The 20,384-nt window shown below is 34.4% G+C and overlaps 2 protein-coding genes across 4 annotated transcripts; both read left to right on the top strand.

Moving 5' to 3' along the window:
• The first annotated feature begins 994 nt into the window (after nt 1–994).
• Nucleotides 995–9,857, top strand: LOC132069419 (bet1-like SNARE 1-2). 3 transcript variants are annotated; one of them, XM_059418550.1, is made up of 6 exons: nt 998–1,231; nt 3,819–3,975; nt 6,451–6,507; nt 6,635–6,694; nt 6,831–6,916; nt 9,439–9,857. In XM_059418550.1, exons 1-6 carry the CDS (start codon nt 1,218–1,220, stop codon nt 9,464–9,466), a joined length of 402 nt encoding a protein of 133 aa, XP_059274533.1. In that variant the 5' UTR covers nt 998–1,217; the 3' UTR covers nt 9,467–9,857. The 3 variants fall into 3 exon arrangements, with proteins under 3 accessions (XP_059274590.1, XP_059274533.1, XP_059318779.1); XM_059418607.1 differs by lacking the exon at nt 6,831–6,916 and having other exon boundaries at nt 995–1,231; XM_059462796.1 differs by lacking the exon at nt 998–1,231 and having other exon boundaries at nt 3,784–3,975.
• A 7,902-nt stretch (nt 9,858–17,759) lies between these two features.
• Nucleotides 17,760–19,687, top strand: LOC132069309 (AT-hook motif nuclear-localized protein 20-like). Its single transcript, XM_059462718.1, has one exon. The coding sequence runs from the start codon at nt 18,609–18,611 to the stop codon at nt 19,434–19,436; it is 828 nt and encodes a 275-aa protein (XP_059318701.1). The 5' UTR covers nt 17,760–18,608; the 3' UTR covers nt 19,437–19,687.
• The last annotated feature ends 697 nt before the right edge of the window (nt 19,688–20,384 follow it).

Genomic DNA, 20,384 nt, shown 5'->3' with positions numbered 1-20,384 from the left:
TTGTGATGATGCCATCTTTACTTTTCCCCTTTCCAAATAAGGTTTTTATCATCCTTAATTTCTCCATGAAAATTGTGTAGCAGAGTTTTTGGCGATAAACTTTGAAAGAGATGAATTACCAGTTAAATTTAAAAAGAAAATGAATACAAATTAGATGAAGGCATTATGATAATTGAATGAGATAGAGGTGTAATATCTTTCATTAGAGAGGGGTAAAAAAGCTTTTTACACATTTGCCTCTTTTCTGATTTGAAGTTGTGCACTTAAGGAAAAGCAGTTTTTACTCTTCATCTCGTTTTCTTGTTTTGAATTTTTTTCTCTAGTTACCAAAAAAGGCGTTTCGGTGCACAAATCATTTCGCGTTAGCAGGTTCAAGAAAGGGTCGCACCCGAAGGAGCGTGATATAGACCGTCTAATACAAGCATTAGCGTCGACTTTCAGGGCTCAAACCCATAACCTTTAGGTCACATGGAGACAACTTTTTCCTTAGTTACCAAACAAAAAAAAAAAAAAACTATTATTAAAGCACATTAACGAGTCTAGACAATGTATACCACTTCCATTCATTTTAGAACATATCAAAGAAACAAGAGGTCAAAAAAAATAATGATTTGTCACTTAGCTACATTAATTTAAGACGAGTTTTTTGTTGGGTCATGAACGAGTCTGGATCAGAATTTTATATGAATCAATAAATAAAGGTTACATGTTTCATTTAAATTTAAATTAAATGCCATAATTATATCGTTAACGGAGAGACAATTTTAAGCATGAAAACAATGTTAAGAGCATATCTTAATTTGATCCATAGGCGGAATGAGGATATGTTTGAGTCATTCTAAAACGTAAAGAGCATTTTAACCCAGTAGGCAGAAGCAAGGACAAATTTGATTCAATAAGCAAAGGAGAACAGTAGACATATTAGAGTCATTTCTAATACGTTAATCGGACATGTTTGACCCTTTTCAGAATTTAATACAATAACATGTTTTTATTATTATGGAACACCGACACGCAATATTACTCTGTCGTCAATTGGTTAACTCAAATTTCAGTTCACATTCCAACATTTCCAATTCTATTTGTATTAATTAATCACTCATAATAAAAGTCCAGATCTCCCAAAATGCAGTTCTTATTCTAATTATTATAGATTTTCGACTCTTCTTCCGGCTTCTAGAATCTTCCATTTTTCCTAGTGCGCTGGAGTTTTTGAAATGAGTTATCGAAGGTCAGTCTTATACTTATTAACATTCGCCATAGTTATATACATGAATTTGAATTGAATGTATGTATGTTATTGGAAATACTATTTGGAGTATTTCTGCATTTGTATCTTTATACTCTCCCCTGCCAAATATAATGATGAATAGACTTATTAAGCCATCTAAATTTTTGGTGAATTTCACATTCATGTCCTAATTAATTAAGTTGAAATCAAATTTTACCTACATAATGTGTATTATTATCATTTTTATACTTGTTAAATGTATAGAAAATCTTCGAGAATGATATAATAAGATGTTAAACAGTAGATTCCCCGAATACTGACTCTGTCATATAAAATGAGACTTAGAGAGTAGTTTGTGTTCCTCTTTTTTTTTTTTTTTTTTTTTTTTCACTTTATAAACTTGAGTGTGTGATTTTGTATGCCATTTTGCTGTCAGCAATTTGGACTTGCTTTTTCTAATCAACAAGAAATGCTAAAATTTGTTCCCTAAATTGGTACTTATAACATTTGTGAAGTGAAAGAGCAGTTAGTTCCTGTATTTTTAATGTGTTGAAAGGAAATTTTGAGTAACAAGTTATCGGAGAAAGCATTTCTTACTCTTAAGATTTGTAGCTTTAATGATTCTATTACTGCTAAAATAGTTGTCAAATGAGTATTCAGAGTCAGATCAACTGTTGGGTCTATCTGATTAACTTAAACTTGATCTCACTTCCTGTGATAAACTCTTGTTTCCAGGACTGTTTGATTACCAGTTGAAAGTAGTGAATATTTCTGTGTTCTCTACTCCCCCTTGGATAACTAAGCAAAACATATACTGGGGGTTTATGCAGATCTGAGACACTTTAGGGAAGAATATTATTCTGTCTGCATGTTATATCAATGATAGGTATTCCTTTGTTTCAACTAAAGAAAGCTGAGTTTTTGCTGAGACTAGAGAAATGTGTCATTAGATGCCCTCTCTGCTGATACAGTTACCATGAGATGTCATATTTCTTTCTTAGATTCAAATTTTTACGTGGAATTTGCACTCAGCTCATAGTATCTCCTATAAATTATAGGTAGTGGCACTTTAGATTATTCACAAAATTAAGAAGTGGGAGTTTTCATGTCGAGTTCACCATTGCCCTCATATATAAAAGGCGTTCAAGAATCATGCTCTTTACCTTAGAGTTATTGGTATTTTTGGAATGAAAAGTTCCATCTTTGGAAAAAGCGACAATGTTCAGACATCAAACAAGGAAAGGAGAGAAAACTTTGGGTTGGAGGGATTATCAATTTAGTGGCACATTCATCTGACCATTTGCTGCTTAAAAGATAGGTAGATGCCCCTTTTCTTTTTTGGCTCAGGTTAAATCATTGCTAGGAAGTTAGTCGAACAGCTTGGTCTCAGAAGACATGAGAACATACTTGAGAGTAGTTGAAATAATTCTTTCAAAGAGTATGTCGAAACAGGAACTTGTCTAGTCCTAAGGAGGAAATCAAATAACCACAGTGTAATAGACGCTTAAAACCAGCCTACCAATGTTAAGATTCGGTTGAATGCCTGGGAAGAATAGTTCATGGTTGTGACACTTTGATGGATAGAGATGCCAGTTTAAATGCTAAGAAAGGATTGCATTTCAGTTATCATGATCTGATTTCCTATGTGCCAAGTGAATGCTCTTTTTGCTAGGTGTCTGCTCCGAGGGATATATGTGATGTACTTGAAGAAGCAATATCTGGTTTGGACTTTGACACTCTGGGGAACATGCCTAGTATGTATTTGACTACTCTGAAAGAGAATGTCAAATGTGAAAATTATGTACTGAAATCATAGATTGTCAAAAGTTATCTAATGGATATAGGGGAGTCATATCGATCCAAGCTGGTTTGGAATTGACATAACCGATTGATATTTACGGACACTTCGGCTAGTTATCAAGCTTTCTTGTAGGAGTAATATATTTTGAGCTGTGATACACGGACCAGCTATTGGTACATATCAAATGCAGATAGATGTAAGTAATTAGTATGGGAATATGTAAGTTTTGCTAACTTATAGTGTAATTTGAAAAATTCATACGATGTACTCATATCCATATGTCAAATGTTTGACATGGTTACATGAAGGCAAGCGAATGATCCACGTAACACTGATTTTGGAAAGTAAAAATTCAATCCAATAGTCTCTCGATATGGGGGTAGGCTGTGGTATAAATTGTGTCTTCTTTAGGGTATGCGTTCATGCTGCAAGCAATTTGTGCCCAGGATTGCTCCTGATATTGCAGTATAAAGGTCTCACGTCTAATTTTTGTTATCTGGACTTAAAAACTTGTACCCTTTCTCATATCTGCATATGCACCAGATAAAGAGCTCGTCCTTGCCACAACCTCAAAATTAATTATTTACATAAAAAAGGACAGAATACGAGGCCTGTCTTAATCTATATCGTCAGAGGCTTTATTTCTATTGTTGGTATTTATCACCCTAGGGGGTTCTTGTACAATGAGATACATAGCAAAGAAAGTTGTTGTTACCTTAATACCCGGAAGTCTGTTGTTCTTGTCTGATGACCTTAGATATTGCATATGAACTTCTTTGTCCACAGGGATCATCGAGCTCATAGAGCTGCTCTTTTTGATAACTATGATAATATTGAGGAAGGTGGTATACGGGCTTCATCTTCCTATCCCCGTGATATTGATGAACGAGACAATGACAAAGCTGTGGATAGCTTACAAGACCGAGTCAGCTTTTTAAAGAAAGTAAGTTCTTGCTATGCTTCATTTATTTTCTTCACTCTTTTTCTATGTTACCCTCTTTCTTTGTTTTAGAGCATACCGTCCATTGAGTAGCTGTGGTTTCTGTTCAAGCTTTGTTACCTCTGAAATCATGCGGAATTTTCAGCAAGTGCCAAAAGTTACCCTAAAGGGTTTACTTAGGAATCATTTGGTTCACATACTAGTTATGTGTGGATGTAAACCTATAATTCAAAAAATAAATAAATTATAATGCGACAACAACAACAACATACCCAGTGTAATCCCACAACAACAAATAAATTATAATGCAAGAACTGCTTATACAATGAATAGTAATGAAGAGATTGTGATTGTTATTGTTCTGCGATGAGTGGTAATACAAGGAATATTATGTAGGAATTACGTATTCGAAGAATATTTTTGTCTTTTAATACTCTTATCTTGGTATTGGTAATACATATATTCCTATTCTACATTCTATCCGACATAAAGTAATGCACATATCTTCACATAACTTATTATGTATATTATTTTATACCCCCAACCAAATGCTGCATTATTATTGTGGGGGGTTATATTTCCTAATCCCTCCAACTAAACACTCTATTAATCTTTCTAGGATTTTATGTTGATTATCCTCCCTAATCCCTTAAACCAAATGACTACTTAGTTATGTTGTATATGATCCTTGGTGGTGGTGCACTAAGTTCATCAACATTATTTTGTAAATAATGCAAGTATAATTCACTTCGTACTCAAATTGATAGCTTGCACCTAAAATATGTACACAAATTTAAACAAATAAGCCAAGAGTGTATCCCTGAAATCACGCCTTCTTCCTACAATCTTTGACAATGTATCCGACATACACCTAATATTTGAGATATTCTCATATTTTCACACTCTCACTCAAGCTGGAGCGTATATGTCCTATGCTCCAAGCTTGCTGCAAATGTATATAGTCCGAGCTCCTCTAAGGGTAAGAGTAAGAACATCATCCAAATAGTTATTTGAACTGATGAAGCTGGTGGCAATGCATCAAGACTATCTTCTGCCTAATAAAATAACAATTCACCTCTTTATGTTTCGTTCTTTCATGTAAAACTGGATTTGAGACAATATGAATGGCAGCCTGATTATCACTTATCAGCTTCATCTGTTTGAAACGACAGGGTCCGTTGGGCTTGAAGTGAAAAGCAAGAAGTGACGCGCACAATTCCTTGAAATGAAGCACACAATTCACAAACATTAAAAAAATACCAAATGTATATGAAATTAGTGCTATAATGTTCAAATTGCAATTAAAATATTTCAGTATTTTGTATACAATGATGTCAATATTGATCCAACTCCTTAAGATTGAGATCTGAAGAACTGACCTCTTCCCGTTGAGATTACTTTGCATGTCATTGTTGAAGCGCACTCTTCTATGAAGCACATGACTTCACCCATGAAATGCTAACTGCCGCTTCATCTTGCTTCATCGCCTTAAGTGACGAAACCATGACTCTCAATAACACTGTCCATCACTAAAACTTTTGAGTTAAATGTCATTGGATCTGCAGAGTAACCATCACAAAATTTAGGTAGAATTTAAGGTGAACATTATTTCTGTGGAAAAAAGAAAAAGAAATGCTAGAACTTTTGAAGAGCAACATGGCCTATATACATGGCATCTATCTTTAATCTACCTGACCAAAGTGCTCTTGCCTGTAATTTTGATTGATTACAAACTAATAATATCATTTAAGGAGAAAAATACAGTTCATCTTCAAGGGCTATCACTCAGTCCTTATGTGAGATGTCAGTGAAGGATGGTCCCAGATGGTTGACTTATTACTGCAATATGATGACCATATTGTTATGCTGACAATTCGCTAACAGTTTGTGATTGAACTCGAATTTCATGCTTGTGTCCACGCCAAAGGTAGGCTTCATTGCCATCTCATGGACCACATTGTCTGATGCTACTGTTATTTTTTTAATAAGTTGAATAGCCTCATTAATAAACACCAACTGACAAAAAATAAGTACAAGATGTGCACGTGACTCTGCTTGAGTCAAGCATTATCTTCCACCAAGGTAGACCAACTATCAGTATAACATGGTACTTTCTCCTTACACCAAAAATACAAGCGACTCTGAAAATCAGGAAGTTGTAGAAACAATGTGTCTTTGGTGTTATTGACCCTCTGGAGGCTAATCATTCATTGTCAAATTTCTGGTGCTACTTTCACTGGCAAAGCTACATTCATTGTATGCATTTTTGTAAATCCTTTGCCTACTGAAGTTGCATAGGTGCATAAAATAATATATGACATGATGCTCAGAGCTATGTAAATGAAAGCTGTTCTGTTGTCGTATCACATGTAATATTCTTAAGCACTAATGATATTGGTTGTGGAGTTCCAGCATGTCTGCTATGTATTGTTAAGGTTCTTCGAGGCATTGATAGTTAGTATATTTGCACTTGGACAGTTAACAGGTGACATACATGAGGAGGTGGAGACCCACAACAGGATGCTAGACCGAACAGTAAGCCGGCTAGTTTTGTGAATCTTTTTTGTACACTACTTATTAACTTTTTAAGTAAGCCGCTAGTTTTTAGATCCCTTTCATACACTATTTGTTAACTTTTCCTTTCTTGGATTATTTCCATTAGGGGAATGAGATGGATTCATCTAGAGGAATTATGTCAGGAACCATGGATCGGTTCAAGATGGTAGGCACATGTGATATGTTATATTGTTATGCCATGTGTGTTTGTGATTGTGTGGGACATACTTATACGATATGCTATGTTTTCCCGTGATTTCCTATTATCAGATGCAAGTCTAACAATCCTGTTACTTTCTTAGGTGTTTGAGAAGAAATCAAACCGGAAAGTGTGCAAACTTGTTGGATACTTCGTGCTTTCCTTTTTCCTAATATACTACATATTTAGGTAAGTATCTCTACCTGGATTCTACAGTTAGCATTTTCAATATGAGACACTAAATGCAAAGACTTGCGTTTATATATACACCCCTAAAGTGAGAAACCATGTAACTTGATTTATTCTTCCATCTCAAGATAGAAATCCTAAAGGTAAATCACCTTATTTTTCTAAATGATTCTCTAACCCAGAGCCATAAACTAAAGTTTGGAAAAATGACGAGTGTAAATGGACCTCTGATTTCTCATCTCAGACATTCACTTGCCTTTGGTAGATAACTTTGTTCGTAACGATTCACTTCCATTAGTTGCCTTAAGATGCCATCCATGTTTTTGATTTGGATTCCTGCTGACACTGTTACTTTTTCTTCTTTGGATACTAACTTTTTGTTGCCAATTGCTAATGAGACTGAGACTATAGGTGTGATATGATGATATCATTGAGGCAATTGATGGCTGTCAATGAGCCTATGCTAGAAACCTATTGAAATCAATGTATTAGAGCTGGGTATATAACCATTTTTCATCCATGATGCATGATATGCCAACCTTATTGTATGAATTGACTATAAACTAATGAGGGTGGTAGTCAAAAGCTTGAGTTATGGAGAAATGCTTTAAAGAAAATTGATTTTAGAATGAGTAGAAGTTAAGACGAATATGTACTGCAGCTTTAGCTAGTATCAGAGGTCTGAAGTTAAGATGAGATTAGACAGGATTTTTCGATGCCTAATATCTACACTCGATGTTTTATCATTACTAAGAAAATATATCCAGGATAATGGCATGTTAGATGAGGAATTGAGGATATAACATAGAGAATTAACTAGGATAGTTGCAATGAAGAAGTGCTACCAGAGTATTATACGATAAGAGGAAACTTATCAAAGTGAAATTCTAGTTCTACAAAACAGTTTTTAAGATCAACAATGCTAAACATGAGTGAATGTTGAGCACTTAAGGTCCACCATATCCACAAGATGAGTGTCGGAGAAATGCGTATGTTAAGATGAATGTGTCGTTAGGCAAGATTAGACATGATCACATTCAGCAGAAGGTGCAAGTAGCACAGATACCGGATAAAATGAAAGAAGGCCGCTTGAGATAGGCTGGTCATGCCCTACATCAACATCCAGATGCACTGATCTATAGGTATGAAACCATAGTTATTGAATGTGTTATAAGCGGCGAGGTAGACCTTAAAATCGCATGGAAGGAAGTCGCTTTGAAAGACCTACAATCTCTTGGAGTTCATGCAAACTTAGCAAAATATTAAACTAAATGGAAGAAGAAGATTCACAGAGGAGAAACCAATTAATTGAGAGTAAGGGTTTTTTCACCTATAAAGAAAAAGCATTTTTTTATAATTGTGGTGTTCAGGCTAGCTTGGAAGCTTAGTCAGGCTAGGATGCTTACTTTAGATCCAATGTTTGCTAGTAGTATTAATCTTGTTAGAGATTTGTATGTCAGTAAAAAATGCAGAGAACTTTCTAGCACTGTGTAAAGTATTTGAATATCTTGAGACTGGTTTAAATGAGGCGACATGGAGTTATGTTGCTCGGACCCTTCACTTTTGCTGCCGCACCCCTGTCCGACGCGACACGACACCGACACCGACACCGGATTCGTGTCGGATCTGGTCAAACGACATTGGATACTTTGACCAAATCCATGGACCAATCTGAGAAAAAATTTGAGGCCAAATTGAAAGAAACGGAGAGCTCTTGAAGAGTGGACACTTATTGTATCTAGAAGAGTTTCAAGTTAATTAAAAATTAATATTTAATTATAAATGAAACATAACTATAAAAAATTATTTTTGTTTTTTATTTCTAGGCATAGATTTAGTTATTTTTCTTATAATTTTGAATTATTTTAGCCAAATCCCCGCACCCGTATCCGCACCTGGATCCGTACCCCCGAATCTTAAAATTTAGATTATGCCGAATCCGACCTCTAGATCCGTACCCTTAGCCGACACTCGACACCGAGTCCGAGCAACATAGAATGGACAATGAGGATTTATATAGCCGACCTCAACTAGTCTTGTGATTGAGATGTAGTAGTTGCTGCTATCATTATGGTCTGGCGTGTCTTGGTATGAGTATGACCATTTCGTCTGGAATATGTCAGTGGCACAAAATCTGGCTGTTACCCTAATTAAACCAATGTATTAGCTTGGTTTGTTTATGTCATCCTCAGAACTTCTGTGGATTGCCTTAAGAATCATTTCATTGTTTCCTGAAAACACGAACCATGAAACCGGTGGGAGGTAGATGAAACATAGAAGTATTCTTAGAGCCCGTTTGGATTGGCTTATACGTTGCCTATAAGCTGTTTTCAGTTTTTTTGAGTGTTTGGGTGACACTTAAATTTAAAGCCATTTTGTGCTTAAAATAAGCCCAAAAAATTAATTGAGCCCGTTTGGCTTAGCTTATCTAAAGCAGCTTATAAGCTGAAAATAGCTTATAAGCTGCTTTTTTTAAGCCCATCCAAACAGGCTCTTAGTCTTATTTGTTTTCTTGCTTGCAGGTTTCTCATGTATTTCATGTATGGTTGAGGCAGGATTACTAAGATTGTTCTCCAAACTAATTGGTCACACTACAATACACGACATATATAACTGGCATCTTCTTCAATCTTATGGGAAAGCTGGCACAGTAAATTGTATATTTCGTGTTGTGTCAAGTCAAACACAGCTGATGTTTGCAGTGAAAAGGAAGAGAGACAATTCTTTGAAGTTTGAATTTTTCTTATAGAAAACAATGTGGTGTAACTTGACAAAGAATTGTTGGTTTTTGACCTGTATAGTAAGCTTATTCCCATGCTATGCTGATGACGACTTCTATTTTACTGAAAATATTTAAAAGTCAAGTGACTTTTACCAATGTCATTGTGCAGGCATTATTGAACGGAATTTGTGCAAGGGTAACCTCAAATAATTGTTTCTTTGATAGGGAACTAATATTTGTTTAGTTACAACAAGGTTTTGAATGTTTGACCTGACTTAGGGGTGGCAAATGGGGTGGATTTGGTTTGGTTGAAAATGATTTGAACAAAAATGGGTTGGGTTTCAAACTGCCCATATTTTATGTGGGTAAATATGGGTTGGGTGATAAATGGCTGGGTTGATTATGGGTTAACCCATATTATACAAATGTAATATTATTTTAAGTGTATGTTTATAATTTTTTTCTTTTGTCAAGTTAAATTAATTTTTTCATATAAATTTCAGGGGTGAGGGGTGGGTAAGATTTTTTTTTTTTTTCCATTTTTTAATAATTTTTTATAAAAGTAAAATATATGAAATTGATTTTTTTGGGGGGGGGGGGGGGGTGGTGGTGAAGGTAGGGGAGGGAGTGGGGGTGGGGGACCGAAATTCTTTTTCATTATTTATAAATTTTTTATAGAAGTAATATATATGAAAATAAATTTGTGGGCGGGGGGGGGGGGGGGGGGGTCGTGGAGGGGGTGGGGCGGTGTAAGAATTTTTTTCCCCATTTTTTGTAAAAGTTTTATGAAAGTAAAATATTTGAAATTAATTTTTTTTGGGGGGGGGGGGGGGGGGGGGGGGTTATCGTGGCGTGGGGGGTAGGGATCGGAGTGGGAGGTAAGAAAAAAATTTCTCCTTTTTTATAAGCTTTTTATAAAAGAAAAATAAAGTATATGAAATTAAAAAAAAAGTGTGTGGGGGTGCGGGGCATGCGGGGGTGCGTGGTGGAGTAAGGGTTGTGGTGGGAGGTAAGAAAGAAATTTCAAAATTAGTTGTTATTGGGTCTAGTGTGTTCTTTTATGGATACTCATATTTGCCCATATTTTTATGGATTAAAGAGAGGCTTGAAGTCTATATTTACCCGCCTAAAATATAAGTGACCCAACTCACTAACATGTCGGTAAAATGGGCTAATTTTCTAAATATGGGCTCAAATTGCCACCTCTAACCTGACTATTTCTCATGAGAAATGATGAAGGTTAATGTCTCTTCTCGTGTTTAAAAGATTGCCCCATAAACGTAGCTTTCAACTTTTTTTTTTTTTTTCCTTTTAACGTGGCTTTCAATTTGGTTGCTAGTCATCAAGAAATAGGTATCAGATTATTATTTACTTCAGGTAAACTTCTGGTGTGTTTATCCCATTGCGCGGGTTAAGGTTTCATGAATGACTTCTACTTAGCATCCTAATTTTCAACATCGTAATGAACAAGTTACAAATCTGAACATCAATAGTCAACGAGGGTTGTTAATTTTTTGAGGTTTAGCGGTGGGTTCCTGAATAGGGAGAAGAAGAGAAAGAAGAAAGAAAGAAGAGAGGAATCACAATAAGGATTTCAAACCCACACCTTGATAATGTAACGTGTTATTGTCATGGCCATGCTACAACTTATTAAATACTCTCCTTACACCTCGTGAATTCGGACTAACGGTGCTCCAATAGAGGTATCAGACACCGGATGAGAAACAAAAAAGGCTTATTAAATCCCCTTTGACACGGTTGAACCATGTAATATTAAAAAAATTTAAGTGTTAATGTGCATTGTTGTGTTGGCGTTTGGCAAGTGGTAACGTTAGGTTGGTAGCATATTTCCTCGATGTTGAACTGTGTTAATCTGTATTTGAAGCAATCCAATTTAGCAGGCGTTTGGACATGTGATTTCATGTCATGAGATGAAATCAGCGTTTGGACATGCGATTTCATCTCATGAGATGAAATCCCAAATCATTCAAAAAGGCATGATTTGGGATTTCAAATCATGATTTCAAAATTTTCAAATCTATAACTTGACTCATAAGTTTATATTTTGTAAAAAAAAGACCCATAAGTTGGTAGATATTTTTAATAATTACTCCCACCAACCATTTACCAACCTCATTAACTTTGACTAACAGTTATTTATGTTCGTACCACGTGGAAGGATTATATTAAAGAGTAGTTACATTTCTATTCATATTAAATTTTCCTTTTTATTGAACTAAAATTTGATCAATTGATGTTGTATTTTTTAGAAAGGCCTTCTAGTAGCGCATTAATTTTGTTATGAACTATGACTTGCTCATTTGGTAAGATTGTATAAGAATTGAGAGAAAGTTTTGATAGCTTTCACAACTTATGGGGCTTTTATGTCTATAAGAATAAGTACAAACTTAAGAAATTTAAATTACATGTCCAAACATGGTTTCATCTCATGATTTCAAATCATGTCCAAACGGCTCCTTAAAAAATGGTTGTTGAAAACGTAAAAGTGCCTTTCCTCCGTAGGTTTTACGGACCTATTCGATTTTCTAATACCCCAAAAGGAACATAAGTTTGAGATAAATTTGACATAAAGTTCGTTTCTCACTACTAGTCTAGTCCACAACTTGACATATTCTTTTGTTTGATTAATTTACAGTTCCATTGCAACTTCTTTCGGTGGGGTCGGTGGGAAGGACCTCAAATTTGAGGAATTCCTCCGTCAACAAAGGTGCCTGATAGGATGACCAGTAGTTGTGTGTTGGAAAATTCACAAAATAGGTCAGAATGATTTTTAGTGTGGAATAACTTGCTAAAACATCAAAAAACTAGTTTAGATATTCACGATCAAGAAGTATTGGATTCTCTTTCAGATAGGCCCTGAAAGGAGAAGGAAGGCTGGAATGCCAGGATAAATGGACGATTCGGGTGAGATCCAATGTAGATCTCATTGGAATAAATGAATATTTAAAACCAACAAACAAATAAATAATTTAAATAAATGAATAAATGTTCAAAGTACAGAAAAAATGGAATCACCATGAAAAATAGGATCTGTTATCTTTAAAAAAAAAATTGAGGTGGAGATTGAGATCATGACATTGTGAAACTAGTTTAATTAGTTTATTGAGCTATCACACTGTACAAAATTACAATAATGATGCAATATGCCACCAGACTAATTTACCACACATCATGAGAAACGTGTTTTAAGAGTTAAAAATCATCAATCTTGACAAAAATAGTTGATGAGCATATAACAAAAGAGAATCTGCATCAACCTTGCTGGGCAGAATGTTTGTCAACTTTATGCACCCACAAGTGTGAGCAAATATAGCGAACTACTAATAAAAATCTGATAATTAGAGAGGTCTTGGTTAGAATTAAACCCTTTGACCTTTAAGATACGTACATAATAACAACTCTATCACTTCACTACCACTCAATTTTGTAGGTTGCTGAAATTTGAACTTACAAATTGTTTGTTTATAGAATTAAAATTAGAATTATTTTTTGTTACGGGCCTTTTTAGGTTGTTGCGTAGGGAAAAATTCTCAATTTTATAGTATCAGTTAAGTTTAATTAAGGGAAAATTTCAGAGACCTCCCCTTACCCCTCACGTTTCTAATATTACAGTTACCTCCCCTATTTTAACTTTTTTGTAATAACTATTTTATTCTATTTATTACTAAAAAAAATTAGTATATATGGATTGATTTTCCCTCCCTAAGATCATGCTCTTTTAATTAATTTTTATTTTGTCAATATCTCCTTTCTAGTAAACTAAAAATAAAATAAGTCAAACTGCTCTTCAGTCTTCTCAGCAGCCAGGGTTCTCTTTTCCTATTCCTCTTCAACCATCTCCATTGTTCTCATCATATTTTCTGCAAGAATGATGAAGTAGATCTGAGCTCACAACCAAGTTTGCCAATTCTTGGCCACTGTTGAACCTGTGGAACAAGAATGAAAACAATTGGTTATGTAAAATCTCGAGCAATAAAGCAAAAAGCTTTGAATTTTTTTTTTTTTTGACTAAAAGCAATTAAAAAAAAAAAATTCACTCACTAGGAGAACTAGGTCATCTTCTTGGCCTTTGAAGAACTTGAGAAATCTCTGAAGGCCTAGCAATATCTAATATAAGCACAGTAGTAGAATAATTTGGAGAAGAAGTTAACATATAAGGTTGACAAATGAGAAAGGAATGTGGAAAGTAGATGTAACGGACAAGAAGAAAATACCCAGATATGAAGGGAACGATGCAGATTTTGGTAAAGTAAGCTACTGGAAAAGAGCATTCAGTTGGCTAAGACTCTTTATCTCAACCCATCTTGTTAGCGTTGCTTGCAAATTGCAATAAGTCATTTATATTTTTTAATATATTTAATTTAATTTAAAAGTTTTTCTATATATTTTTATCCTATTTTTAATCAATCACAAGTTACTGGACAAGATATATACTTTCTCCTAAAAGTTAAAACATGGTTGATGAAGAGAAAAAAAAAGGTTATAACATTGGATCGGTTGAACTGCCCATGATATTCTTTTTAATATTCCCAAGATAACTTTTTAAAGGAGATATTGACAAAATAAGAATTAATTAAAAGATCATGATCTTAGGAGGGCAAATCAGTCCAGATATTTTTTTATTAATAATAAATAGAATAAAATAGTTGTTACAAAAAAATTAAAATAGGGGAGGTAGCCGTAATATTAAAAACGTAAGGAGAGGTCAGTGAAACGAAGCAAAATGTGAAGGAAGGTCTATGAAATTTTCCCTTTAATTAAATATGATACAAACCATTATTCAGCCAAAAACGAAAAAAAGAGACCAATTTATAGGAAAGTTTTGTGGTCATTGGCAATCATTAAGTTTATATAGATTTGCCTCATTTTATTATGCTAATAACTGCTATTATCTAGGGCATAAGAAAGAGAACTACACATGCGCATATAATTCTGTTGGCCAACAAAATAAAGGAATAATTACTTGGCATAGCTACCTCTAAGAGGTAATTATTGATAATAACTATTTTCTAATTTATTTATATTTGGTAGCTACAGTAATTTTCTAATTTATCTATCATAGCTATACCGAATACATTAGGTTTTATGGCTTATTTCTCCCTCACCTCTCTCTCGCCGTTACCTCTCTCTCCCTCGACTCTCACCTCTCTCTCTCCCTTTCCCTCTCTCCAGTGCGGGACTTCAGCCAGATCTGCCTCCGCCTCTTCCTCCTCCACGGCGACACCACCAGATCGGCACCGGCTGTCTCCATCCCGAATCACTGTCGATTGCCGAGGAATGGATAAGTGAAGGGGAATTGCAGAGAGATGAAGAAGAAGCTAATGTCGCCATTTTTCTTGCAGAAGAGATAATTATGGATTACAGTTTAGTTTACTAAGGCATTGTCGTTTGTGATTTGTGTGGGACTGTTGTTGTGTATATTTTCATGGTGAAATATGGCTATAGGCCGTGAATAAGAAATAGAGGTTCACTCAAAAAAATATTTCATTTTTCTTGAAAACAAAAAAAAAAGATGTACTCCCTCCGTCCCAAGTTGTTGTTATTTGGATTTCGAGAGTTAATCAAATACAACTGCTCGTCACCGGAAAAAGTAGCAAATACACCTACTCGTCATTCTCCTTTTTGTATCTCAAATCTGAGTATATTTAAGTGTATTTCATGGCTTCTTCTCCTTCTTGTATCTCAGATCTGAGTGTATTTGAAAATTTAATTTGCATATGAAATTTTGTTGAAATATAGTCGTTGGCTCATTGTATTTTTTTTGGGGGGGTGAGGGGGGGGGGTGGGGGGAACTAGATGTATTTGACTGTATGTGTTGGTTGAATGGTTGAATGATCTATGTACATGTGTTTGTATACAATTTTTCAAGTAAAAATAGTGTATTTGAAATTTTGTTGAAATACATTCGTTGGCTGATTGTATTTTTGGGCGCAAACTAGATGTATTTGACTGTATGTCTTTGTTTGAATGATCTATAAATATATGTTTGTATACAATTTTTCGAGTAAATACAGTGTATTTGCAATTTTGCATCTGACATTTTGTTGAAATATATTCAAATACAATCGAATACATTCAACTACACCTAAAACAAAAGGATACATCAATATAAACACACTAAAATACAAAGCCCTGTCATGTATTTGAATGCACTTAAATACATCATTTTGAATAAATACATCATTTTGAATACACATGTATTCAGAACAATTAAGGTTGCATGTATCCAAATACAACCAAATACATATCCAACTGAACAGTGTATTCAAATACACTGAAATACAGCATATACAACGAACATGCCTAAATGTAGCTACGAATTGTAAATAGCAAAAAGATAGCTGCGGATTGAAAGCAAATATTAAAAGGTAGTTATTTATATAAGTTGCCCGAAAATAAAAGGCTTCATTATTAGCTTTTCCGTTTTCTATGTAGTAACCACGAGTCCACGAGTACTCTTGAATCTTGATGGGTTTTGAAATGGAATATAATACCCCTAGTGAAATGAAAAAAAATATATATTACATGTATTTGTTTCTTTAATGTTTAAAAATATGAATAATTTACATTTATTTGTTTTTATTCTAGTTCAACTAGACATGTAAATACTTACATAGGGGCATAGCGCTAATATATACTTCAAAGATTTGACTTGCACATAGCAGCAAATGCCACATAGAAGGTCCCAAATTAATGGAACACTCTTTAGATTGAAATCTAACAACTTAAAAAAGACACCAAGGTTTAGTTTATGTAGATTTTCCAATCGTGCAACTTTAATTAATTTGTCTAATAAATATATAAAAAACGTTATCCATAATGGAAAATTAAAGTCCGCCAATTTCCAAAACTCAATTTAGTACTTATATAATAGTAGTACAGTTTTATATTATTCTAGTTGATATGAGCATTTTGCCTTTTAGTATACTGTATATTCCACCATATATTATTTTACAGTATCTACCAAACAAAGCATTACTATTCGTTCAATTCATAATTGAAAAATATAAAATTACAATATTATTAGTAACATCAATGATTACATACTGATAACTGAATAGGATAAACACCAAAGTCGTTAACTAAAACCGTATACATACCGTAATTTGTTTTAAATTATCAGACCGCCTGAAAATAATTACTACTAATTGTTCATAAAAGAAGTAAGATTAATAAAAACATTAAAATAAGAACAGCTTGTTATAATAGGTTAAACACACGAATACAATAAAAGTTTTTATATTGTCGGTAAATATAAGTTAAAGAGTTTTAACTAAATAACGAACTTTTTGTTCTATGATTATCAGATCATCTTAAAAATATCCGTAGGTATTTCTCTATGAAAAGTATGTTTATAATCTTGAAAAGAATGCATATTATTTGCTAGTATATAACAGGCAAACATGACTTGAAAGTGTAAATTTCTTTATAATATTAATGTATATAAGATTATGTTTAATTTCTGACCTTTTTTTTTTTTTTTTTTTGCCATGCTTTCCCTTGAGCCGAGGATCTTTCCGAAACATCCTCCCTACCTTCCAAGGTAGGGTTAAGGTCTGCGTAAACTTTATCCTTCTCAGACCCCACATTGTGGGATTTCACTAGATATGTTGTTGTTGTTGTATATTACTAATATGTTTAAGAAAATACACTATCTTATCGGTAAAAATTATTCATGCTCAATACTTACACCAAGTCATATCAATTTACCATGATTAAGTAATTTAATAAAATAAAAATATACATTGTCACTATAATTGAATGAGAGAAACATATATACAAATACATGTTAGACATGCATTCATTTAATATAAACACAGTGTCTTTATTAAACCAATACAATTTATTCGCGCCAATTTTACATCAAACCAATACTACTTATTCACACCGGTTTTCATCAAACCAATATAACATCATGGTTAAGTGATTTATAAAGTGAAAATATATGTTAATTAATCATAGTTAAGTTTGAAAAAAAAAAAAAACTGTGTTCAAATACATGACATACGTGTAGGTGAAACATCCGATAAAGTTTTTACCTATGTCCGTCTTTGAATGGAGCTTAATTTTTTTTGTTTGTTTAATGGAGCTTTATCTTTTTTTTTTTTGTTTGTTTGTTTAATGAAGCTTGATTCAGGTCTTATTTCAAGAGAAAGCGACGTGCTTCCCACAATGGCACCTGCTCACGCGCACACTACCCCACAATTTTGGACTATGGACAAAGACTTCAAAAAACCCTAATTTCCATACAAAAGTATACACTATTTTTAACAGTGATTGACACCCATCCACTACTTGATGAGAGGTACTTCTATAAAAGAATAAATCTCAACTCAACTCACACCTCTCTAAAATCATTTCTTACTCACCGCTTTTCATGATCCTCTCCTGTAGACCTTTTGTAATAATACTTCTCTCTGTTTTTTTTGTTCTCCCAAAATATGGTTGACATATAAGTAGTAAATATATACTATGTACACTCTGTCGTTAGTTTTTTCAATCTCTATATATGTGCTTTATTCTTTTTTTTCTCCTTTAATTTGGGTTTGATTCTCATGTCCAGAGTTTCTGTCCCTCTTTAATTTGCATCTGTTCCTTATTTCTCCCCACCTCATTAATTTAGATCATCACTTGTTTTCTCTTTTATTTAATTTTCTCCTTTCTTGTTCTTTTTCAAATTCTGCTTCTTAGCTATCATTTCATCTTGTTCTTCCCTTTACTTGATTCCATGAACTTCTTCTGCATCTAATTCTCCTTTAAGAAAAAGTGTTCCATCTGACCCTAATTCTATCTTTAGTCTTCACAAGAAATAGAGGATAAAAAAGCCTATATATCTTCAAGATAGTCTTTAAGTTTTTAGGGTCTTGTTCAAAATAAGCAAACAAGTAAAAATCTTGAGTTTGAGTTAATCTTGCAATTCTGGCTAATTGGTGGGGTGGTCAGGTGGGCATGTCCGGCCTAGAGCCAAGATCTTGCCCACCTATGCTGCCGGCGAAGCAGCTTTCCGTGAATGAGAGTGGGAGCAGTGGTGAAAATCAAGAAGATAATGATCGGGATCATGAGCCTAAAGAAGGTGCTGTTGAAGTTGGTAATCGAAGACCTAGAGGTCGTCCTCCCGGATCCAAGAACAAACCCAAACCCCCAATTTTTGTGACTCGCGATAGCCCTAATGCCCTCCGGAGCCACGTTATGGAGGTGGCCGGGGGCACAGATGTGGCAGATAGCATTGCCCAATTCGCGAGGAGGCGCCAACGTGGCGTTTGTGTGCTTAGTGGGAATGGTTCGGTTGCAAATGTAACCCTAAGGCAACCCTCAGCTCCAGGTGCAGTTGTTCTTCAAGGAAGATTCGAGATTTTGTCGTTGACCGGAGCATTTTTGCCCGGTCCAGCCCCTCCTGGCTCGACCGGACTAACTGTCTACTTGGCCGGTGGCCAAGGGCAAGTGGTGGGTGGTAGTGTTGTTGGACCATTAATTACTGCTGGACCAGTGATGATTATAGCAGCCACTTTTTCTAATGCAACCTATGAAAGATTGCCACTAGAAGAAGAGGAGGAGGTCGGAGGTGGTGCATCCGGCCAGTCTCCAGTACAGGCCGGAAATTCACCTCCGGCCTTAGGTTCACATGGGGGAAGGCAACAACAACAGCAGCAGCAACAACATGAATTGCCTGATCCATCATCACTGCCTATATATAATTTTACACCAAATTTATTACCAAATGGTGGACAATTGAATCATGATGCATTTGCTTGGGCAAATCCCCGACCACCTTATTGAGGTTAAAAAAAATAGAATGGAAATTTGAAGAATAAAAGAAGGGTAGGATCTAGAGATCATTTACTAAGGTAAATTTGTATCAGTGTTTGATTTCATACATAGAGTTTAATGTTTGTGTTTGTAGGAAAATGTTTTGGGAGAAGCATATATAGGATGGAGAAACTATATGCTTTTTCCAATTAAATATAACATTTTCTCTAGCATGTTCCATTATGGTTGAAATAAAATATGGTTTCCTTTTTCTCCAATAATTTACTCTATCTTTAAGTTAGTGTGTTTACTATAAGAATTATAGGAGATATGCTAATAATATTGTCGTTTTTTTGTTTTTTGTTTTTTCTTGTTTCGATTTTGTGACTAGAATCGATGAATGCTCATGTTTTTTTAATTAAATATTCAATATTCTCTTGCACTTTGATCTCTTTTCTCTTCATCATAATAGTTGTGCAAGCAGCCAAGCACTAAAGAAAGACCAATACATGTGCCATAAGGTTAATCTAATGGTTTTTATATAGTTTACTTAGTGGGTGCCGCTAACTGATTGAACACTACTAAAAACAGGCAAAAATTGACGGAAAAAACCCAAGGACTGCGTCGGTTTTTCAGTGAAAACCGACCAAAAATTGAAGGAGGACTCCGTCGGTTATGTTAAAAAAAAAAAAAAAAACCGACGGAGTTTTTTTTTGAAAATAAAATAATGAATGTAGCAACTTGGAATCAAACCCGGGTATGTTCTTTGGCATTAAAGGGCTCTACCATTTGACCGTTCTTTGTTCAAATACTTACATTGTTTTAATTTATACTGTTTTTTCTATCTAAAAATTAAAAAAAAAAAAAAAAAAAAAAAAAAATGACGGACGACGGAGTCCGTCGGTTTAATTTAAAAAATAATATAAAAAATAATTATGTTTTTCGGACATTTTTGCGCGAAAAATAACCGACGCTGTC

This window comes from Lycium ferocissimum, chromosome 1 (assembly GCF_029784015.1).
Source record: "Lycium ferocissimum isolate CSIRO_LF1 chromosome 1, AGI_CSIRO_Lferr_CH_V1, whole genome shotgun sequence".
Classification (NCBI taxonomy): Eukaryota; Viridiplantae; Streptophyta; class Magnoliopsida; order Solanales; family Solanaceae; genus Lycium; species Lycium ferocissimum.
The sequence above is the reverse complement of the archived record's forward strand: the minus strand, read 5'-3'. Positions and strand labels throughout refer to the sequence as shown.

Bases quoted from the DNA above. Each gene is read 5' to 3' on its own strand.
- LOC132069419 (XM_059462796.1), top strand. From the start codon at position 3,799: ATGAACTTCTTTGTCCACAGGGATCATCGAGCTCATAGAGCTGCTCTT. The intron at 3,976-6,450 runs GTAAGTTCTTGC...GCACTTGGACAG, and splicing joins GAGTCAGCTTTTTAAAGAAA to TTAACAGGTGACATACATGA. The intron at 6,508-6,634 runs GTAAGCCGGCTA...TATTTCCATTAG, and splicing joins ACAGGATGCTAGACCGAACA to GGGAATGAGATGGATTCATC.
- LOC132069309 (XM_059462718.1), top strand. From the start codon at position 18,609: ATGTCCGGCCTAGAGCCAAGATCTTGCCCACCTATGCTGCCGGCGAAG.